This window comes from Colias philodice, chromosome 25, assembly GCF_061535455.1.
Source record: "Colias philodice isolate Cphi_HAF_F1 chromosome 25, ilColPhil1 Martin Lab GWU primary, whole genome shotgun sequence".
Lineage (NCBI taxonomy): Eukaryota > Metazoa > Arthropoda > Insecta > Lepidoptera > Pieridae > Colias > Colias philodice.
In genome coordinates, this window is record NC_143110.1 from 6621180 (window position 1) to 6646670 (window position 25491).

The 25491-nt window shown below is 32.7% G+C and overlaps 2 protein-coding genes across 2 annotated transcripts in view; both read left to right on the top strand.

Annotated features, from left to right (window-relative positions):
* The window catches only part of LOC149477463 (uncharacterized), a 90083-nt gene that overhangs the window by 60604 nt on the left and 3988 nt on the right, over positions 1-25491 (top strand). Inside the window, exons 3-4 of the mRNA XM_089710942.1 lie at positions 14385-14522; positions 14978-15114. Coding sequence (XP_089567068.1) covers positions 14385-14522; positions 14978-15114 — 275 coding nt within the window. The remainder of the gene's footprint in view (positions 1-14384; positions 14523-14977; positions 15115-25491) is intronic.
* On the top strand, positions 21123-22145 carry LOC149477466 (nucleoredoxin-like protein 2). Its single transcript, XM_089711002.1, has 2 exons — positions 21123-21523; positions 21855-22145. Exons 1-2 carry the CDS (start codon positions 21202-21204, stop codon positions 22115-22117), a joined length of 585 nt encoding a protein of 194 aa, XP_089567128.1. The 5' UTR covers positions 21123-21201; the 3' UTR covers positions 22118-22145.

The following is a 25491-nucleotide window of genomic DNA, read 5'->3' on the forward strand; positions in this document are numbered from 1 at the left end:
ACAAATCGTTTGACTTTCGCTATTTTCCGACGAGTTCGATTAACGCCCACGCGACTAAGCCGCCGGTACCAGCGTTCACACCATCATTTTTCTTTTTGTCATTACGTACTAAGAACCCTGTAGAACCGCCATCCTGTTACAAATGAATCGAAATTTTGTGTCAGTATCTCCCGGTCTATTAATTTATTTGATAAACAAAAATAGTCCAAAGAAAGTGATGAGGTAAGAGATAAAAATAACTAGGGCAGCTATTAGTACCAGGCTAGCATAAAAACGCGCTAGTTAGATAAAGAGGCATTAACTCTACATCCGGGCGTTTTCACTTGGCAAGGAACAATCGCTATCAACGTGCGAACGTACTTCTACTGTGTGATTGTTTCCTGGTAACTTAGTGAAACAGTTTGTGTGTTGTGCAAGAAATAAAACAAGAAGAAAAAGTATAAATTAATGCTATTATTCCTTAGATCCATTAAAACATTTATGACTTCAAATTTAAATAATAGTCATGAATGTATCAATACTTTGTTATAATGAAACTAGTGTGAGATTGTAATGAAAAATTGAATGACCTATTTTACACTCTTGAATACTCATCAAAATGTAAAACTAAATCTGAAAGAAAACACAGCCTTTGACTAGATATTTATCGTAAACGATAACTCCCGATACAATGCACAAAATAAGCGAAATTCATATGCTTTACTTATCATTTTAAGCACCAGGCGATTATGAAATGCAAAGAGTAATCTTTAACAAAACAAGTGAAAGCGCTGGCAGAGTTTATACAACTGTAAAGGAAAACGGGTCCTAATATAGTGGCGACGTTGCACAAAAATGGTACCGCTATAGACAAGATTCCATTTAACATGGCCCTTAGATAGGGTGACTAGTTTTTTATTTTTAACGGACACAGATAATAAAAATCACGATGTTTAATAAGTAGATACGATGAACGCTCACTATCAAGATATGATTGCAAAATGTCACTCCTTGTTTGGAATGCTTAGTTGGTTGTAACTTTCATCAAATTCATTGATACTTTCGGCCGTTTCATTAAGGCACTAAGGTGTGAATTGTTATTGCATAATGCATTATCAAGCTATTTTATTACAATAATGCTTAAATAAACTTTTAAACAAGAATAGGAATTGATTATTTATCATAAATATGTATTGGTACATATTAAATATGCGCTACAGGATTTATCAAGTGCGTACATATAGACCAATAATTAATTGATTCAAAAAGCGTTAAATAAGAATATATTATTTACAACATTATTTGGCATTTTTATTCAATATTGTTACTTGCAATTCTCATAATCGTTTGCATTTATATTTATACACGTTTGTGCTTTTATTTCCTTACTAAACTTTTAACTGATAAATCCCATAAAATTGAAACAGTTAGTCACACTAGTAAAGTGTTTAATTACCATACTTCACGTTTCATACTTCATAATCAAATCATTAAATGTAATTAAAAGCTATAATCTTTTTGTATATAGTATACATATAGGTACTTAAGGATAAGACATGTTCATCTACACAGCCCCCCTAGTCAAGTGGCTTTCTGTTAGCGTAGCGTTCAATAGAATAGACTACGAATGTATGAGATTGACGTAACCTGTAGATAAACGTATCTACAGCTTACGTCAATCTCATAGATAAACCTGTAGATAAACGTATCTACAGCTTACGTCAATCTCATACATTCGTAGTCTATTCTATTGAACGCTACGCTAACAGAAAGCCACTTGACTAGGGGGGCAGATGAACATATTTTATCCCCCTTTTGGTAGTAACGTTAGTTTAACGTTTAGCTCTAATATATACCTATCTATTGACTGAGTTTTAACTTGCGCAATTCGATTCAATGAATAATAAAACATGAGAACAGGGTCTAATTAAATATGATTAAAAATATGCAATTTAGACTTCGCTCACTTCTGCTGCGAAATTGTATCTTTCTTGCAGGATACCTACAGTGCAGTTAATTCAAAGTTTATCTTAAGACACCAAAGATCCCTGATCCTTCCAAAATTTCAAAACTAGCTTTCAGCTTATTACCCTCTAGACAGATAGAGCCTTTTTATTGACCTACTTAATTCTAAGCTATCGTGTCCATTTTTAAGCTATGGAGGCGGTCAACTGGTCGTAATATACACATAAGGATATCTTATACATACATCGTAGAAATAGTAAGGCATTATAAATCTGTTTCACTTCCTACAAGAACATATTATAATATGTCCGGCTAGAATTCAAAGCAGTGAAAGGCGGTTCAAGGCAGATAACTTTAGTTTACAGATGATAAAAGTTTTTATTCGGGTCAATTTACATCCTTGTTGGAAGATATATTTCTTCCGTAACGGATGAAGAAAATATATGTTTATCCGTTTGTCCTATATCCCGGGTCAGGCCATACAACAATGTCTTGATTGGCCTGAATTGATCAAATGTTATATTTTGCAGCCATGCGCTTGTTTTTTCTGCGGTTGTATTGGTTTTGCATCTTTTCAGATAATGATTAAAATGGCATAGTGCATTTATGTTGCTATTGGCTATTCTTGATCGAGATTGGCCTCAGTGACCGAATTTCTGTTAGAAAGAAGTCGTAGAAACTGGGAGATAAAAAATATGCTTATATTATATATATAGAATATTTTTTTTGTCCTATATCCCGGGTCAGGCCATACAACAATGTCTTGATCGACCTGAATTGATCAAATGTTATATTTTGCTGCCATGCGCTTGTTTTTTCTGCGGTTGTATTGGTTTTGCATCTTTTTAGATAATGATTAAAATGGCATAGAATATTATGGATTGATTTTTTAAACAGGCTTTTTCTTATCAACAGCAAACATACCGCACATTCAAAATGGGTAGAATTTCCTCTTAGTGGATTATTCAATTTGCAGTTATAAATACGAAGGAAAAAATAATATAGGTCTATAAGTCCAGTCAAAAAGCCCATTCAGTTGTGATTTTCAACCCACCATCTTTGGATATTTATTTAAGAAACTCGATCCGCATTATTCCAGACATGGTCTATAAATAAATAATCGTACAAGCGCAAACAGTAACAAGTAAATTGATATTTATAGTGCCGTAAACAATGAATTTCTTCAACGATCTAACGTGGGCGCAGTTAAACTTATGTAATATGACATACTTATGAAGTAGGACGTGCTCGTGTCTATAAAATGCTATAATTAATCTTTGTTTTGATATTTAAAACATATTTTGTCGTGTGCCGGTGTTTTGTAAGTATAAAGTCTGGCTTAAGTGTTCCTTGTTAAGGGAACAAGTTTGTAAAGAAATGTAGAGCGAAAAATAAACACAATAAGGTTATGTGCTTTTTTAAATTTCGTCCTGTATGTTATATTATAAGGACTTATTTGAGGCATTCGAGTAATTCCTTGGGACTAAAACGATTAAAATACACATAAAATATCTAAATCTAGATTAAATAGTGTCAGCAAGCTTACAACATAGCAATTAGCCGTTTAGTGCCAAGATTACCTAGATCCAGACAGTTAGACTTGCTAGCTAATTACCAGGGTCGCATGGGTCAGAGGAGATGTGGATATGGAATTACCTTTCTATTATATTTGGACTAATTAAAAAAAACGTGTATCATGTATGTAGGTGATTATTAAATCTTTTTCCTACTAGATTGAAGACGGTAAAGTATTTTGTATTTGAAATAAAATGTTATATTTTAAATAAAATAGTTAATCAATATGAAAAAAGCTTAATTGATTAGTTCAATTAGAAAAATGTAAATTTAAGATTCCGTATCAGAAACTAAATCTGCGGATTCTACAATAACACATCAATAAAATACATAATCTATATTGTAGCAATCATAAAATATGCGTGCACAAATAATATTTCACAATTGGCGCGTGCTCATCTCAGTTTGACATATCGTTTCAAAATGGCGCCTGACAGTTTCATTTATCTTTGTTATGGCGTTGAATTATACAGTATTGTTCTTGTTATGGCTATCGATAGATGAAGTTTATATTTAAGGTTAGCTGGAGAAAATAATTGGTATTTATAGAGATCGAAGGTCATCATAATTTCGCGGTAATGTGGGTGTTATTTTTATTTTAAAGCGCGAGGTTCGTTAGTAGTATTGATACATAGCTTATTACGTATTTTTTTTAATTAACGTTATTTGTAAAAATATTTGGAGGAGAGTGATATGAGTATATGGCAAATGTTACAAAACTTTTTATGTACATTGTTTATGCAATACTAAGTTTATGTTTGTATAAAGTGTAATAACTATTTGTTACTAGGTACTACGATTATTTTTAAAAATTTATGGGGTTTGTATTCCCATTATTAGATTGATATTTGAAACACGTTGTTCTGTTGATCAATGATTATTTATTTTCACAGTCACATAACACATTTATATTTAAATACAGTGAAACAAGAAACAAGGTGAAAAACAACATAGGAAAATTATTATCCGTTCCCTTTTGAACCTTCTACATTCTAATGTCACCGGCGTCACAGATGGTGTTGCCATAAACATATATATTAGAAACGCCACAAATTCTTTCACAAAATATATTATAAAAAGTTATTGCTTAGCGACTTATTTTATGTTTTTATGAGATAAAAATAATTTATTTTTTTTACTCATGTCTGAAAATAGTTTAGCTGTTTAAGTTTAAATACAAATATATTAAAGCCCTTTATCTGTTTGAACATGATATTAAAATCGACCGATGTGTATCACGATGGTATCTTGTCAAAAATAAAACTTTTTGTACACATCTAAATAAATATTATGTAGTTAAGCCTGCTATCTTTCAGATAAAATGGAATACAAATATCAACAATATTTGTAGTGGTGTTTATCTATTCTTATAAAGTCGTGTTCCCAGTATCCATACCAAAAATGAAGTCATTAGTCAATATATGAAATTTGGAATGGATTTTAAGAAAATAGGACCTTAATAATTAAATTATAAGGTTTATTATTCTAGTAAAACCGAGGTAATATTTTAGTATTAGTTTAATGGCCAATATAAAGACTAAGGAAAGTAATAAATTTAGATGTCATTAATGGATAAGTGTATTTATGTTCGCTATCACACTATAAAATAAAACGATATTAATTAATGCGTATCAAGTTCTATTGGTTTACTAGAACATTCTAGAAATGCTTTGTTTTTCTTCGGCACTCAAACTTAATAACTTTTTGGGGTGGAAGAATTTTTTTGCCACCTTTGAATGTTAGACCTGTCTTTTAGATAAATTTTGATTGGTATTTTATGTACATTATGCAGTAAATAATAGAAAAAAAAATTAAAATTTAAAATGAAAAACCGAAAAATAAAGATTAGGTTATCTGAATACCAAACCAACTTGATACTCATTACTCGGTTAATCAATGTAGGAATTAGAAACATGATATAATATCCTATATGGTATATTATACAATAATTTTAGTTTTAATCATAAAATACACCGGAATTCATGTCGTGTAATCCATGTAGTAATCTTAGAAGTAACAGTATAACTTTGGCCTTATATCTAAACATTAACGAATTTAAAAATTGTAGTAGCCTGTTTTACAAGAACAGTTCATCAGTACAACCTGGTACTGACATAGAAAAAAATGCATGTTCCTACTTATTTTCTTTTTTTTCTAACATACAAATGAATATATAAAAATACATTAAAAAAAATGTTTGTTTCAGTTTATTTATATAAACGAAGCTCCTTAGGGAGCCAATTTAACCATCACGAGGTACCAGGATGTCATCACCATACTAGATGTTACACGATCTATATTCTAGGTTACATAACGTCTAATACTAAGATTTACACGCACGACTGCGCTTGCTACGAATACGTTTCATAATAATTGTGTTGAAATTTTGTAAACTTTGAATTTCGAATATTTTCACATCTTAGTTTTGGTGTTTGTTTGTTTATTGCCAGCCTGTTAATTGTCTCATACATATTGCATACATAACTGATAACTCCATTAAAAATTGCCAATAGACAAAATAATAGCTACAATAAAACCTTATTTCGTAGTCTTGAAGGAATACTAAATCGTTATTACTATCTAAGTCACTCCTCATTGTGATCTTTCTGACCTCAACAAACTTCTGAATCCATTGCATCAATAAGATAATGCGGCAATACAAATTATATGTAGGGCAAAGCTCTAAATATCGAAAGATACACCGCGCTTGACAGATAAGAGCCGCCATCTTGCGTAACGGTTCAAATTATTCGAAATTGGAACTTTGTTTTATCCATCTAAGGTATTGTATCTAGTGGCCAGTGCTATAGATAATACAAGTTGGCTTTATTTAAAGGCAGGGTGAATGCATTCGGCTAGTTAAGGCGCGCTCACACAGATTATCACAAATTGTTCGTTTTAAATGTCAGTGGAATAAAATTTTATAGGCACAGGATTTGCTTTTGAAAATGCTTATTATGATCGACTATCTGAAATAAAAGCGCTGAGCTTTTACGTATTTTAATCAAAAAATTTGTCTTTGTATACAGTAGACATAGTACCTATTTAATAAATTCCTATAGGTATATTCGTTACTTCAAATTATTACCTCATAATCATAATTCTCACCTTAGCATTACGTAGACATACTGACATATAAATCTACTAGCTGTGCTTCGCGGTTTTACCCGCAGTGCTCCGCTCCTGTTTGTCAAGCTAGATGATATAGCCTATAGCCTGCCTCGATGAACTATCTATAACTAACTATCTAATAATACACCGAAAAAAATATTAAAATCGGACCAGTAGTTCCCGAGATTAGCGCGTTCAAACAAACAAACACTTCAGCGTTATAATATTAGTATAGATATAGAGCTCAACAATCATGCCCAAGCCTATTTGCCCGTGTACAATGGCTTTATAGAAAGCTAGATGTACTGTGGGCTTGATAAGTACGCTTCCCAGTTTCATGCAAATTATTATTATCACAATTTTGACCTGTCAGTGGGCGTTGGCTGTTGTATAATCGTTATTTATGGGGTCCTGGTATCGATCGCGATTGCGAGTGAGCTTCAATATGAGTGTGAGTGAGTTATGGAGAAATTGAGCTGAGTTGGAGGTTGGGAAGTTAATTGAATTGATGAAATTAATTCAATGAATAGAAATATAAAATGTAAAATTAATTCAATATTATGTAATGTAAAGTAAAATTTTTTATTAAGCTATTGCATAGTTCTATCGCGGGCCTTGAGCGCGGGGACCGAATCCAGAAATTCCGTAACGAAAAAACCTCACGCTCCCCACTCCGACGGGCACGGAGGTGTGGCTTGAAGGCATAGCATGCAATAGCTTTACCGCGGCAGTCCCCAAGTGCCACACGTCTTTTTATTTATTTACTAGCGACCCGCCCCGGCTTCGCACGGGTGCAATGCTGATACTAAATACACTACAGAAAAACTGTGAACGTTGTACATATATAAAAACATAGCGGCCCGCTCCGACTTCGTACGGGTATAAAATAGATAGCCGGGCGGCCGGCCGGTACCGCCGCAAACGCTACGTCCCGCAATTTTTAAATCTGTAATATCTTCGAAAATATTCACATAAATCATACGGTGTAAAGGGCCATATAGATCTATATTAAATGAACAATGTATTCAAGGTATTTAATTGGTTAAGGATTAATGGTGTATTGGTTAAAATCGCATCGAAAATTAGCCATTATTTGTCGTAAAAAGTAAATGACAAAAAAAAGTTATTGTGGGTTATCCATAAGAGATAGACATATACCATCGCGGACTTTTCTGTAGACCTTTTCAATGTGTATAATACTTAGTACATTATTTTGATAAAACTCGTAGGGTTCAGCCTGCGTTTGCAATGTAAGCGGAAAAAATGTAATTTTTTACGACATCACATTAGAAACCTCAAAAATAACAGTACTTCTCCACTATTTAATGGATGTTATTATACATATAAACCTTCCTCTTGAATCACTCTATCTATTAAAAAAACCGCATCAAAATCCGTTGCGTAGTTTCAAAGATTTAAGCGTACAAAGGGACATAGGGACATAGGGACAGGGAAAGCGACTTTGTTTTATACTATGTAGTGATGATGTTCATTGAAATCTACATTGATAAATTCAAGCTCTACGTACGTACTTAATTTTCACACTTTACTATAGTTGCACAATATTTAAAGTATTCTGGTTTGTTAATCTGTTTAGTTTTTGAAAAACATTCGTCACAAATGGGGTACCTATTATTATTGCTATGAAAATTAACACACTCTAGGCATTATTTTCCTTCCTATTTATAAATATACCAAACTATCGTTTTAATTTTAATATTTACAAACGTCTAGATAGCTTTTCAAGTAAAGCTTAGTCAGAGACAGTGTGAGACAGAAAAGCTGTTCTTTTGACGACCATTGTCACAACCATTGTGATGTCAACACATATCTATACTGTCAACTGCTGACAGAAGAATGTATCTTATTAAAAGTTGTTTATAATGCATAATGCAATCGATATTAATAATGAATTTAATTCATGTGATTATTAATATAATATCTTCATAGATAGTTCAAGGTTGGATATTAAGATTCTTTATGATGCTCTGTACTGATTTATTTTCTTCTCTATGTTAAATTACCTACATATAATATTTATTAATAATGCCTTTTATAATCGATTCTGTAATTAATTTAACAGCAGTTAAACATTAATCCTAACTATATTTTCTAATATATAAATAAAATGTAATAAACCTTTAAATAACTAACACTAAAGATACTTTATATATTATATATATATATATATATATATATATATATATATATATATATATATATATATATATATATATATATATATATATATATATTATTAAATAATATATATTATTCAAAGTTAAAAAATGTTACGAATATTTCAATTGATTTTTAAATGTTGTTATTTTATAATACGATTTCTTCAAACCAATACGGCAATATTTACATAAAAATAAACGTAAAAGTACTAAAACAATACATTTGTACCAAACAACGCAATTCAACTTTCCACCCAAATTTGAATTCAAATTTTGAAATCAAATGCTTTCGAAAGAGAGCCCACGCGTGTCAATTTAATCAACAATATTGACATATTGTGAGAGTTTCTGTATGTCCGTTAATGAGTTATAATCGATGATATACCGAAATATTAAAAGTTACATTACATAATATTTACACTGTGTAGAAATTATTGTATCATCTCTATTTTTCAAAGCATGATGTTAGGTTAGGTAAACCTAATGACTAATCTACTACAGTTTTAAACGAGGAAAAGTTTTAATATAAGATATAAGGTATTTATGGTATTGGCAATTACTATTTCCTCCAAAAAATGAGAATGAAGTTCTGGCTTCCTTTTCTTCACTACCTACCTACTTCTTTTTTATTACCGTACCTATATACAACATTAATCTTTAAACCTTATAAGGTTCAAATCGCGAAATTATGTCTAGAAAAATTGTATTTTTTTTTCTCTACTTATCCATACTAATATTATAAATGCGAAAGTAACTCTGTCTGTCTGTCTGTTACTCAATCACGCCTTAACTACTGAACCAATTTGCATGAAATTTGGTATAGTGATATTTTGATACCCGAAAAAGGACATAGGCTACTTTTTACCCCGTGACATATGATAGGTTTTATCCCGGAAATCCCACGGGAACGGGTACTATGCGGGTTTTTCTTTGACTGCGCGGGCAAAGCCGCGGGTGGAAAGCTAGTAAAAAATATATCGAGACCTTCATATTAACAGAATTAACTTACTAATTACATAATTACAAAAAATTACACCCTTTCATTACACCTTTTCATGACACTAACCTTAAATCACACGTAAAACGGTCATTAGACAAATTTCCAATATTCTAATTTGGCTCAAACCTAGTATGGCACAAATATCCGGTTTTGCAAGTCGTCGACCCTACTGATCGGCTCGGATAGGCCGCACGCGCCTCTTATCAGGACATGGCTTGATCTAGCCGGGAGACGATAGCGTTTTAGGTTACCTAGGTTCTAGAAAGAAAGGACGTTTATTCAGGAAATAACTTTAAGGGTCATAAATGATGGTAAGAAAGAAGTTTTATGTTGCCTAAGGCCGGACTTTATAGCATCTCTGTTTCATTTAGGGTATAAATGAAGAAGAAGAGATATTTAAGGGTCGTTTAGCGGTTTAAATAAGACATGTAGGAGTAAAGCTTTTACAGTCGTATGTAAGGAGGGTAAGTGTGAAGGAGTAACGTACAAAGTCCTGCTTTTGAAGATTCATAAAATATGCTATCATCATCATCATTCATCAGTCAATCTTTGAAAATACACCACTTAGAAAAGAATGGCCTACAACCTACATGTCCTATTTAAAAACTAAGTATTGGATATATTTTTATACATTCAAAGTGGAAAAAATTATGTTAAAATGCAAGTTGGAAAAGGTAAGGGAGGACTTCCGCGCGAAAATGTCAAGAACAAAGCTTTCACATCTTACAAAGTACCTACATATAGGTGATTGCGTGATTGCCTAATAATATCCTATAATTATTAATGATTCTTCATACTATATCGCATCTAAAAGAATTCAACACGTTTCGTTGTTCGTTTTATTTCATAAACCTAACTTAATTATAGAACAGGCAAATAATTAAACCTCAAGTGAAATTTGTGAAAAAATAAAATATTTTTTTAGTTTGCAAATTATTTTAAGACATTATGAACCTAAATAGAGCAAAGCAACGGAAAAAAGCTAGTCAACGTTTTCACAAGCTATATTTTAATAAGTATAATAAGTAATTCATTAGAAAAACCAATAAAAATGCAATTAAATGCATAAACAAATAAGAAATAACTCTTTATAGTTGATTATATAATGTTGTTGCAAATGCTCGTATAGTTATTGTGTTTCTTGATGACAATGCTTGCATTTTATTGTATGTTATGTCATAGATCAGGTGAAAGATAATAATGAACTAGATATAGTTAATATATGTGTTTATATGTTTGTATATATTATGGGTATAATAATAATTACTCTTCCTTTGAGAAATAAAATCTCGACGTTAGACCTAAATTACTTTATATGTAGTATGTGTATTTTTAGGGAAAACGGGATCGATAAAGACAATTTTCAATAATTATTATCGAATTTCATATGGAACAGTAGTATAATAATTTTGAGGAAATGTTAATAGAGCTCATAGCTTCCCCTTTAGAGATCGTTAAGATTTACTGATTTTTATTAGAAGAAAGATATGTTTATATTATGAAATTATTGTTTTCTCAATCAATTATACTTTCACAAACTAATAACTTTTACGAGCACTAAAATACTTCTGTTATAGTTTATGAAATAAAAATTGCAATACTAGGTATTGTATAATTAGCGTTGTTACACACACGCTAGTAAAACAATATAATGTGAGATTACACAGTATCTGATATTAAATGTAACCCGTGTTAAATGTAACAATCTCATGGCTGATTTTCAATAAGATGTCAGTACTCCGAGACACTTCCCGTTGGCCATATTGCTTACCAGACGCCTTAAAGCTCTCAAAATAATTAAAAAGTCATCGAGATAAGTGAAATTCCATCAACATGAGTCCCACTAAAAGACTTACGCGAACTTAGCTGCAGGATGAAATAGATAGTCTGATCTTATCCTCCATCTACCTTTCGCACTAATCAAATGGAATTCCCAAAATTATTGAGACTTTGGTAAATCACTTAGGTAATAAGGAAAATTCTCGCTTCTAAGCTATATACACCCGGGTGGAGACAAAGTATAAGAAAATTGCTTGCTTTCGTCTGTCTGTTATACTATTCTTCTAATATCTTAAAAAATACTCAACGAATATAGATACCGTTTTTATAGATAGCGTAGTACTCAAGGAAGGTTTTAGTATATAATAATATTATGTTAACTTTTAAACAAAGCGGGTGAAACCGCGGACGGTATGCTAGTTAGTATAAACTAAATTACATGTACCGATCAACTCTTATAAAATTACACGTTGAATGAAAGCGATACGAGGAGTTATCTCAAGGTGTCGTAACAAAGGGCCAGGAGATGTTGTCCTTGAAGGTCGTCCTGTGTCCTTTTTTAACAACAAAAATTGCCCTTGCGGAGCACAGAGTAGAAATATATGAAGGTAGAGGTTGTAGATTTGAAATTGGATTTATAAGTTTTGGTTTATTTGTACGTTGAAGCTCTAACGATCAGGTGAGATGTCAGGAATAAATTTACTGCAATTGTATAAATAGTTTAAATGAAATTAGTGAAGATTGTTTAGCATTTAAAACTGCTAAATATATTATCTGCCAAAACTTTCACAAGAACAAATGAGTCATAAGTTGTCAATAGAGAATTCAAATTTTAATTTTAAATTACGAATAGGAAATAACCGTCGCGTCCGCGTCGTATAGATGTAGGTACATACCATAGACGCTTTTTTTATTTTTAATATGGCCTCTGTGGTATAACTACTCTGTAGTCAGTGTCCAGTGAGAGTGGAGTGATTTTTGCTAAGCACGTCGTCAGTGTAATAACCGCGTTATGTTATACGTCTGCGGCGTTTTTGTGATCGACCGCTCGTTTGTTTTCAGCGCCATCTAGCGGGGAGTGGAATAAATCACAATGCAATTTGTCCCTTTATTTGTTAAAAGCTAGCTTCGCCTTAGTTCGGATTGTGATTTGAGATTATAATAAATAATAAAAAATATTGTCTATTATACTTTCCTGTGTTTTATTTACGAATTAAGAAACCCAGCCTTTATAGCCATACACACTCACTGTAAAGTGTGCGAAACTTACTGAAAAACATTTTAAATCTCTCTTCGTTCTTAAAAATAAAAACTTGATTTCTAAAATACTTTATTTCCTGTACTAGTATAATATAGCTTGTTACCTTTTCAGTAGGTAATTTCTAAGTTTTAATCAGTTTTTAATTAATTCACACACTCATCAGTCACGTGACAATTCGCATTCATCATTATTATTCTACTACAAGAAGCGGGCCTTGTTGAACTTTAATAAAAAAACCTAGCTTAAGAGTCAAATTATAAATTTACTAGGAATTTGTTTCTATTTATTTTAATTATTTAGTTAGGATATTGGTATTGCGTAGTCGTTATTATTTAAAATGATTTATACTAATCATTCATATTACCTTTCTTATCTTTTTTCCTATCTTTGCACTTACCTATCTATCTTTAATATTAGTTCGGCAAAAGATCATTCATTCCTGTTTGTTTAAACGATTTTATTGTTTTGGGCTCTTTATACTTACACTCAAATGTAATTAAAACATTATAAATATTGGCTATGCACCATTTATTTGAACTAAACTTTACCATAATAATTTGTTATACATATTTCAAAAGAATAACAATACAACTACTACAGCTATTACAAAAAAACATATCTAATTAAAAGTTCAGCAGCTCTTACACTACATAATGCATAAAAATCATTCAGATTAAAGGTCGATGGGGCACTTGTCAGGTTTTTACGAGCTTTCTATAAAGGTTATAGCCTATTGTGGGACCTCTAGTAAGTAGGGGTAATAACATTAACAGTTCTATTTACGATATAACATGCCTTTTTAAGGTTTTACAGAAACATTGCGTAACATGTAAGGGTTTTGTGTTTTTTCTTTACTAGTTGAAGATTGGGATGGGAAATATTCTCTCTAACTTGAAGTTGGTAGAAAAGGATTGAAATTATTCGGAAATAAAAATTATCTAAGACTTTTCTTCGACTGATCTGTATACTCTTATAAAACCAACATTATAGGTAATACATATTTTTTATTATTATGGAGTAGATTTAGATTTTTATATATACTTATCTATTCCGAAAAGTTAATTTACTTTAGTGAAAGTATTATACAGAGTTTGTAATCTAGCTGTTGATCTTATTTAGTTATCCATCTAACACGATATATTTTTAAAAGCTCAGGGCGCGGGCACACGATGCGTTGCGGCGCCGCACCGCAAAGATTTCACCGTGTCAGTGGGCACACGAGTGGTGCGGCGCCGTAACGTTGTTCTGTCGCAGCGGCGCCGTAGCAGCGTTGCACAGCGTGTCCTTCCTTATGACGCAAAACAACTGAGCGGTGCCGCTTCGACGTCGCACCGCATTCACCCCTCCCCGCCTCGTCTTGGTGGTTACAAGTCCGGTGCGGCGCCGGAACGCATCGTGTGACATGCCACAGATATTTCTATGTAAGATGACGCAGCGACACCGCTCCGGCGCCGCACCGCCGCCGCAACGCATCGTGTGCCCCCGCTCGTCCTACCTATATAATTTCGCCTAAATAATAAACCATTCTTTCCAGGTTGGTTCTCAGCGTGCGGCTGCAGGGGCGGAGCGCTGGCCACCCCGCGGGGCTCCATTTCAGCCCTGCTTCGGAACCGGGCCTTCGCCCTCGTATCGCCCCGTGCCATCTCCGCGTACCGCGCGAGACCCGCGTCTGGTAAGATTAGTTTTATCATAATTGTTACCTCTTTTTTCATGTTCACCTTTAGAGGTTACATCTTCTTCACAAAGGTTACAGGTACCTCCCACAAATTGTTAAATTTACTTATAACTATTTAAATTTTTAAACTTCTTCGCACAGCTATAAATTTTTCTACATAGTAGCAAAAACACATAATTATTAGAGAGCAGTCGCTTTGGTGCTCAGTATTGGCAAATTTATACTAATACTAGCTGTGCTCCGCGGTTTCACCCGCATTGCTCCGCTCCTGTTGGTCTTAGCGTGATGATATATAGCCTATAGCCTTCCTCGATAAATGGACTACCTAACCTAACACCGAAGGAATTTTTCAAATCGGACCAGTAGTTCTTGAGATAAGCGCGTTCAAATAAACAAACTCTTCAGCTTTATAATATTAAGTATAGATTATTGTTATAAACCTCATTTTGCAGAGAGCGGTCGCGTAGGTGCCCAGTATGAGCGCGCGGCAGCACGGCCGGGGACGCCGCTGCGGCTGGCCGGGGTCTTCGCTGATGGCAGCAAGGCGAAGGCGCCGAAGTATGCCCAACTCATCGACCCGCAAGGAAATGTAAGTATTACTAAATCAATGCAGAGCTTTTGTTCAGGTTACTTACCATTTTAAGGACAGCAATAAATGTAAAAAAAAAAATAGAAAACATTTGGAACAAAATAACATAGTCCACATAAACTTATGTAGAAATGAAACCATAAAAGCTTAAGTTAGCAGTGACACAGGTGCCAACGTGCACCCCTGTACGTGAAATAAGTTTCACAAAGATACGAGAGGCTTGTTATTAAATAGTATCGACCAATATCCAATACCGCGCATTCGGCAGAGTCATAAGTGACTTCACTTTATAATTGGTTTATCGCTGATCTTAACCTTCTCATCTTAATGACTGACCCACTATCGCGATGAAACACATATTCAACAAATCTGCATTGTAATACGGTAACAACGATATAAGAATCATCATGATACGTCAAATCAACACCAATATACATACGAGAATACGTATCAATATATGTACCTATAGATAGATCGTAATAAAACAGCTTACTTCAACCGTACACAGTTACTTCGGAATTTTATTCCACGATCGAAAGCAAAGCCAATCGTTAAGCCGACATCTATTAATCAACTCCTCAGATGCGCCAGAAACAATGCAAAACAAAAATACAAACCCCTAACGCGGTATCTCGATTAATTCTCGACGCGAATCGAGTCTGAGATCGTTATCGATTGTAACCTATAATTTGCTAGATGGTGATTATACTTTTTGTTCGATTATCATCTTAATTACGAAAGTGTAGAGCGACGAGCTTTTTTACAAATAAGCGTAGCGTAGTAGTATGGTAAAATAAATAGGGATGGGAACAATAATTAAGTTCGCGTATTCGTGCTACATACGGAATAATTACGAACTGATGTGGGGAGTTTTAATTTAAAGTTATAGGGCACAATGTGAGCTTTTATTAACAGATGGCATGTGTATTAATACATATTATGTACTTATTTAAAAAAAGCTACTCGTTTGGAATTTTAAACAGTTCATTGTGCGCTTGAATCGCACTTTACCGCTTTAAAAAAAGCTATAATGTAAAATTCCTAGAGAGGTATAGTTAATAATAAGTAGTTTAGAATTCAAGATAACAATTTATTAAAAATAATGGTAAATTACCAAATTACTAGAGAATACAAATTTAGGCTAATTATGAACAATAGAAAATTTAATAAATACGTACGTTGACTTTATTATTTGAACAATCTTCTTATCTATTGATTACCAATTTAAGATACTCTATTTAATCAAGTTCAAAATTCAAATTATGCAAAACTCATATCATCTCAAACTTATACCATTCTTGAGGCTTGAGAGTTGAGCCTCTCCATAAATACCATATAATCTATATAATCCAATTATTTTATCCCCAAAATAAACTTTTGACGTAAACGTATAAAATTTATAAATTACGATCATAGTTTGTATTGCCATTCGCCTATTCTCCTCATACACGAGGTATCGAGAAAATCCCCTTTCATTCAAGACAATTGTCATTTTCAGTACAATACCTGAGCGTCTTAAAATTTCATAGCCACATAAAATAGCGATCCGACATTACGCGTTCGAAATTCAAAAACGAACAACCAGATTTTACACTCGAAAGAACATTAACTCCTTCTTTATTTTCCTTCGACAACCCATAGTATGGCTCAGCAGGACTACGGTAAGGATCGCGCCAAATTACATAGCTCTAAAACGTGCAAAAGTAAACTTTATCCCATTGCAATAAGATCCAATACACCTGTAAAATAGAGGAAGAAATTGGAATGTAAAGCAACGTTTTATGTGCGGGCGTGAAAGTCTAAAGTCAACTCTAGCGCTTTGTAATAGAGCTTACATACGATTATACAACGTCGTATATTTCTGCAATGCGAGGGCAGTGTCCTTTGTGAACCGAGTTGCTAGGACGAAGGTATAGGGGTGTCACGATTTTTGTTTTTTTTTTTTCGTTTAAGACGAGAACGCTGAGGTCGAGACGTCTAGTTATTTAACTTGATAGAACCTTTTTAGAGGGATTTAGAAAATTTAAACTTTCCGTTTGTGGCTACGATTTAAGGAAATGAAATTGATTTCAAACAATTTGTACATAGAGCACGTGTCTTCAATTTAAACGTAATTTATGTACATACTTGTAAAATATTATGTAAGTATTTTGATGTACATACTTTTATCACTTCTTTATAAAATACTAGCGGTCCGCCCCGGCTTCGCCCGTGGTACATATTTCCCAATAAAAAGTAGCCTATGTCCTTTCTCGGGTATCAAAATATCTCCATACCAAATTTCGCAAATTGGTTCAGTAGTTTAGGCGTGATTGAGTAACAGACAGACAGACAGAGTTACTTTCGCATTTATAATATTAAGTATGGATATAACATAAGCTTTAGTTCATAACTTAGAAACAATTTCATCGAATTAAAATATTTAAAATGCAGTTTGTTCTTAATTTAAGTAATTTAATTAAATTAAGTATAAAGCTTCATATTTCCGCAATAGAAATATTTCGTATAAAACTTAACGATATAATTTTTACTACTATTTCAGTATCAAAATAACCAATTGAATAACTTTATTAAATAACTATTAGTGTTATCTCACAAGTTCTTACCTACCAGCCCTAAGCGAGCGTATGAAAAATGATGCAGCCGTTTTGTTTGTACTATAATAGGCGTAATTACACTGCACGACTGTAACGGACAGCGTAAAAATAAATCTTTCTTTGCAGAAAAAGTATGAAAATGCAAGGAAAATTGTTGAGCGCGTAATTTGATGTGCGAGTCCGAGTATTTGATTTTGTATTGGATTTATTTGTGGAGTGTTTTAATTTGTACTATGAATGATATAAAAAACTTGGTAGTACAATAGTAAAAGAATTTAGTGCATAATTAAATAGATTTGTAACCTCCTTGGTGCGTGTCAAACCCTACAATCTAAGGGTGCGGAGTTCAATCTTAATTGAACAATAATAATAATTCATATTATCCCTGATCATCTACTTTTATAGGGATATTTGAGTCAACTTATTTTAGGATACTTATAGCCTTTTGCGGAATGTTCGAACTTTAAGGAAATTTCGTAGCAATGGACTTTTTTTATGCTGATGTCTCGATAACGATAATAAATAATTTATTATTTACATATTTTATCGAAAAAAACAATTTACCTTTACGACAATCATGTAAAAATGCAATGTTTTACAAAAAAAAATACAATTTCAATGGTCGCTCTTTTGCAGGATAAAAATAAAAAAAACTGATAAAATAAAAAATGGAACATCTTTAAATGATTGATAATCACCAATTATTATTATAAGTTATGCAAGTTAAAGTTACAAAACCATGTGCTCTTATTCCATCATTCTTGGAATGTTCTACCATTAGTCAGTGGTCTAGACTTATAACTAACACCCGGATAAATGACTAATGGTTCGTCCGACCTTGCTGAGGTCGACTTCATTATGGTACTAATTACTATGCAGGCTTCTTTTAATTTTACGTATATCATCATCTTATATATAAAATTCTCGTGTCACAATGTTAGTCTGCATACTCCTCCGAAACGGGTGGACCGATTCTCATGAAATTTTCTGTGCATATCGGGTAAGTCTGAGAATCGGCCAACATCTATTTTTCATATGTACCACGGGCGAAGCCGGGGCGGACCGCTAGTATTACTATGAACCTTTCTTATGTATATATTATTAAGTTTTTCATTTATAAATACTTTTGTGTAAACTTGTAAACGGGATGGTTGTGTAGGTTTGTTACACTTTCACGAAAAAAATTAACTATTTGTATGAAAATGCCCGCGGGTTCGTCTGCGAAAATGCCCGCGGGTTCGTCTGCATGTGATAGCTATTTTATATTATTATCAGAAAATCAGGATGAAGTTACTTTAACCAAATACCGTAAAAAAAAATTACCTACACAGACAGGAATCTTCAGATTATTCGTCATGATTCATGCAAAAATGCCGTATCATGCAAAAACTGGCAAATGTTATGGCCTAATTAAAAACAAATGAAGTGGAACTTAATTTAATGCATTTACAGTACAAAGTAACATTAACACAGCAATTAAGTACCTAAAAATAATACAGTTAAGTACATACACTCCAGTTTACAACTCAAATCTTTATAGCCATTGCCAAAGTCACTAAAGTACAATTTCAGCTTCATTAAATGATATCACGAGTATTTAGTTGAGATCGTCGATAAGTTAAATCGTAACGGTTTTATGATTAGTCGATTTTCTTAATGACTCCGATGACTTGATGGCGCAATCAAGAGTGATTTAATAGCTCGTCGATTTTCGTTCGCGATAACCGGCCATTTTTATTGGGGCAAATCTGAACAGAGAAGGGACTCTTATATTCATCATAGTGTACTTACTATTCTTGTGAAAGTTCTAGTTAACATTTTGTTTGGTTAAAAGGGCGATTTATTAACTATAGTATAGATAAAAATACCTACTATTTTGTTTAAGTGGCTTTGAAAATCCTTAAAAAAGTAATTAAAAACTGTTTCTTTAGGTACCTATCTGTAAGACGAGCTTAGTGGTAATAATTCTGTTCATGTTAATTATAATTCTGTACAAAAAGAGGCAATAATTCTGTTCATGTTAGTTATTAGCTGATGATTGGGATCTTCCAATCAACCTTATCTCCTGGGTATCAGATCAATCAAAACAAAAGCGTTACGATATTGAAACTCTTCCAAATAAGAATTATTGCATAGTAGGTACATTTTTGAATAGGTTTCAGCTCGTAGCAACTTGCAAATGATATTGCCATGATGGTGCTTCATGAAAAAGGTTCTTAAGTCTAACATCGCTCTGTCTCAATTTACGCATAAGGAAACAAAATTTCCTTCAAATTCCCATAAAAGCTACCATACGGAGCTTCAAGCTTTGAACTAAGAAAACATTATAAATTGATATCTAAGAAAACATAATATTTTTACAGAAAGAAAAGGAAGATATTTTTACATAGGAACAAAATATTTAAGCCAAATAATAGGTATCCGTGGAAAGATATTTTTCGCGACAATTTGGCTCTACAATTTTATGCCGACATTAAGTAGGTACCTGCTCCCCAAAATATAATCATTTTCAATCACAACCGTATACAAACATAATATAGACATAACTACATCACCACAACTACATATTTAAAAAGCAGCCGGTACAATCACAAACAAATTCACATAATAAATTCCCACTAATGAACGAACAATTGATTGAATGCAGGAATGTTCAGCTGTGCCTAATAGGAAACGGGCTCGCGAGCGCTCACTACAATAAACAATATAATCTGATATTTGTTCGCAAACACCAATCCCGCCCTAATTTACTTTAAAATAAGGTCTAAACTTTCATAACGCGCAACAGCATTGTTATTCTGTGACAGTTTTTATGGTCACGTTTCGACCACAGTCCATCTAACAGTTCGGTCATTCGATTCGTATTCTGTGCACGAATGTACTTACAAATTTATACAAGCATCCATTGCTTTCATGCTTTTCGAAATTGGACTTTATAGTCAGTACATAAGATTTCTAATAAAGTTTAATAGTCTCGATTTAAGTTAGACGGTCACGACCAAACAGAATTGCATTTGCGCTCCTTCTAAATGAGCTAGGCTATAATAAACTTTATTTCCTTTTGATAAAGACTATTCAGATTTTTTATAGTACAATTTAAGACCGTCCCGGTCAACTTTGAACTAAATAAGGACCAGGACATTAAGAAGGTGCTATGTCACTTTTTATTACTGACCCGTTATTGTTTTCAGCAGGTTAATTTAAACTTTATGTTAATCGTACAGAGCTTATTATTGCACAAAATGAGGTTAGGAAATCTAGATTAGATAGATGGTATCGTGATGGTATGAAAAGTACTGTTTTAAAATTTATTGGATATCGTTTCAATCTAAATTTTACAAGTATTTAAGGTATGCAACCATAACTACTTCTCGAGGTTTTTTTTTTCAAAATTAGTAAGAACTTTTTCCTTAATTTGAATTAATCATCTAACGTCAATTATTCTATACATGTCAAACTCCCAGGCAATATAAAAACAGAAAATAATCCGATGGACATCCAGCCATACAATTGGTTGAAAGAAGCGCATATTTATAATAAAAATAACTCAAGAATCGACATAGAATGGCTTACAGAGAACGCTGATGCAATAGTACTCCTTTTCACATCCTACGGGGTAGACAAGGACGGCATATTACAGAAATTCTATACCAAATATGAAAATGTTAAGTTCATTAATATGCCTATAGAAGTGATTTATGTTCCAATGGATGAAAGGGAGGAAGATATGATGAGCTGTTATGAAAGACAGGCGAATTGGTTTACCCTAAAGATTTATGATCCCCTGATACAAGTGCTCAAGCATATGTATGGTAATTGTTAAGCTCTTTACACGTATGTTGCCCTGGTATAATTATAGGTTTCAATTTATTTTCACATCTAACTTCAGCTTACATTGAAATCTAATTTAATACATAATAGATCTACAAATGGAAAACTATATCCATAGGTAAAATAATATTTCCTATTTGCTCCATTTTCCTTGTTTATGTCCAAATAAAATGTTATTATAGAACATAACCTAGTGAATGGCTCCCTAGTTTGTGAAGATTTGATGGAATGGATGGATGAATGGATTAAAAGTGAAGATTTATCTAATTTATTTTCATTTTAATATTATAAATAAATGACTCTTTATTTTAGGCATAACATGTACTCCTTACATAGTAGTGATCAGACCTGACGGGCTGACAGTATCAACTACGGGTATCAGAGATTTAGAAGAATATGGAAAAAATGCCCTCATAACCTGGCTATCAAATCCTTCACGCAAGACAAAAGATAGAAAACTAAGCAAGGAGTCTATTATTTATGGCAAAGATTGGAAATATGTGGGTGCAGATGAAAAACATAAGAAGCAGGAGTACCATAGACGATTCAGTGTTGTTGAGGAGTCTTCTTCTTAATTATACTCTCCTGGTACTCGGGAAGTTAAAGGTTAAATAAAAGTTTTTTTGTAGAGAAATGGGTTTTTTTCAATTCAAAAAGCAAAACAAATATTGTTGTTATACAATTAACCGGACCAATTAATGCAATTAGATTGCAATAAATTTATGCAAAGTTTATATGTACAACATGTGTTAATTATATTTTTAAATACAAGATAATATCGAGCATTTGCAAGGCTAGCATAACCGGATAATGTCTACAATACATAACATCGTCTATTTTATTTGCTCTTATTTGTTGTAAAAATTAAAAAAAAACATTTCACAAGTGCCATATACTTTGGAATTCTTTACATTGCAATCAACCACAGTAATTATATTATGTAAATATTATAGAATTACCATTAATTACTCTTGAAGTCTGTTAATATATAATAACCATCGAAGTCACAAAGGAACTGAAAATTTTCCAAGGTTTTTTCTCTCAAAACTGAAAGACTTAATATTAAAAACTTGCATTGATTATGCTTTGAATTACTAATTGGTTGTTAACATTTGCGCTAATTATACTCTGAATTATTGATTGTTAATTGTTTACATTAATCATCCTGGTCTTCCTGTTACAAGCCAGTTTAAATGAGAAGTATTGCAACCGAACGAAACATGATCGCGTTAAGTAACTCTAGATTTTAATTTGAGATCAGATACATTTAACACTTCATCACTCAAATTGACATTCACACCAGATGAGATTACGCAGTCATTTAGAGAGATCTTTTTAATTATTTCGTACTAGCTGTGCCACGCGGCTTCCACCATGGGTATACCAAATATTTATACTAGATTTCCGCCCGTGGCTTCGCCCGCGTTTTCAAAGAATAACCCACATAGTTCTTGTTCCTGAAGGATTTCCGGGATAGCCTATGTAGGTATTATTTTGTATTTTGGGTCTTCAACTACCTACATATAAATATCATTGTAATCGATTCAGTAGTATTTGCGTGAAAGAGTAACAAACATCCATCCATCAATCCATCCATCCTTACAAACTTTCACATTTATAATTAGTAAAATAAGATAAAGTCCAGTAAAGTTGATTATTGTTGTAAAGTTGTTGTACGCATTTATTGCTACATTTTTTAGTTTTGAAACCCATTTAATTTGTGCTACGTTCAAACTGTTTAGTCAAGGGCATGTCGAGGGAGAACTAATTTACACTTTGAGCAAGACGTTTTGCCATAGGAAATGATTACAAGTGTTGGTAAGTCTACCATGCTCTATGGAGTAATTACAAATAGCGAAGTACCTAGAGTACAAAATATTTACCTAGCACTTGTCAGTGAGAAAAGAATCTCGTTAGGGTCCACATTGATGGTAAATAGGGTAATCAAAACTTTTAGTCCGTTAATAATTATGTCCTATTGTTACGTAATTTCAAATTTGTCCCTATGCTTAATTTTAATTAAAATTTTAGTTTGTTAGTCATAAAATTAATAAATACCTTGATTGGCAAAACTGTATTTTCTGTAATATTTCTAGACAACTGTCTATCGTAAAGATAAAATTTTTAAACTGGAACTCGACAATTTTTCATAATTTATTGTCAAACTCAAAGTCCTTAATAGTGACAACCCTAATCCCAATACTAAGCATTACGATACAAAAATGTATTCCATTACAGCATGTGATTCGTAACACTATTTGAAATTCATTCTTACATATCAGTATCATGTAAAACAACAATGATATAAAGATAAGAGAAACCAACGATGAATATTCGTTAAGCATGTAACAGCATGTAATAGAAACTGATAAGCATGAACTGACAGGCTGTTTTGCATGTATGTTCTGTAACAATGGTAATGTAGGGTTGTGTAAAGTTTTTTTAACACGATTCGTTGGTCTAAAATAGGGCTTCCAGCAAAGCTATTTTTTTTCTTTAATCTTTTGTATTAATTAATTTTATACTGGGCCTCCTAATATTTATAAAATGTTTGGATAAAATGAAGATAATGTAACAAAATTGTTTATGTACGCTACTGTCATTAGACAGTAAGAGTGAGCTTGATAAAACATGAGTTTGATAAAAAAATATAGAGCCACTTTTATTAAACTTCGCCAATAAATATTCGCCTTAATATCGTCATAACTTCGCCTATTTGCTATTTAATTAAAGATATTCAATTACTCTTCTATTATTACTCAATTCACACCAACTAAAAATTGATAATACGTAGTTACATAATGCAAGTAACATTTAGAGCAAGCAAAGCTCAATCGATTTGAAACCTGCATTGAAATCTAGATATTCATAATGGTATAAGTAGGTTAGACGGATCTTCTTAAAGCTATACCTACGTATAATAATATTACAATATCTGTGGCTATACTTTTGTTGTAGTCGTAGAGCCGGTTTACATTTTTGTATAGGTATTTGTAACTCTATATTATTATAATCGACGAATAGTTACATAGCTCTTTTGAGATAGGCCGCTACATTTAATGCTGGCACATTAATTATTAATATAGATATAAAAATATAAAATAGATTCGTTAAGACTTAACTGAGATGCCAAATATGAATTTCCGAATTGGTAGATTTTAAGATGTCGTTGAACTTTTGTTTTTCTGCAACATGGAAATTTCCTCACAATGTTTTCTTTGACCGATTCGAATTATGTGAATTAGGTAGTGTGTGGATAATACACATGTGTTTATATAATGAGTGTGTGTGCGTAGGTATATAAATTGATAAATCAATAAAAAGACGTGTGGCACTCGAGGACTGCCGCGGTAAAGCTATTGCATAGCATGCCTTCAAGCCACACCTCCGTGCCCATCGGAGTGGGGAGCGTGAGGTTTTTTCGTTACGGAATTTTTGGATTCGGTCCCCGCGCTCAAGGCCCGCGATAGAAGCTATGCAATAGCTTAAAACAATCTGGTTTATAAGATTATAAAATATGGACATACATAAAGAAGACCGCAGTGTGCCTACAACTTTTTCATATATTATGTTTTATACTTATTTCATAATGATAATCTTTACCGTGCAAATTGATTACTATAAGACGCATTCTATGTACAAAGTAATATAGAAAATAGAAAATACACGTAAAGAGTGGTCTCATAATTCTACAAAAATAAATAAAAATATGTTCGACCGTCCCATGCTAATGCTGCTAGCTGATTAAAAATGTCCATTCGCATTTCTTAGAGGATGCATAAAGTGGCATGACTGGGCATATATTATTATGCATTACATAAAAATCTCCTCGCATTTTATAGAGGAAGTTATTTTTTATTGTCTGCCCTGCCAGCATTAAGCCGAGGCACGCACGTGAGAATATAAAACCTTTTTATGGAATCTGTGGACGGTATTTAAATTAAGAATT

What these genes read in the sequence shown, in the direction of transcription:
- LOC149477466 (XM_089711002.1), top strand. Translation starts at nt 21,202, where the DNA reads ATGGACATCCAGCCATACAATTGGTTGAAAGAAGCGCATATTTATAAT. An exon ending in AGTGCTCAAGCATATGTATG is followed by an intron (nt 21,524 to 21,854) that starts GTAATTGTTAAG and finishes TCTTTATTTTAG; the next exon opens with GCATAACATGTACTCCTTAC.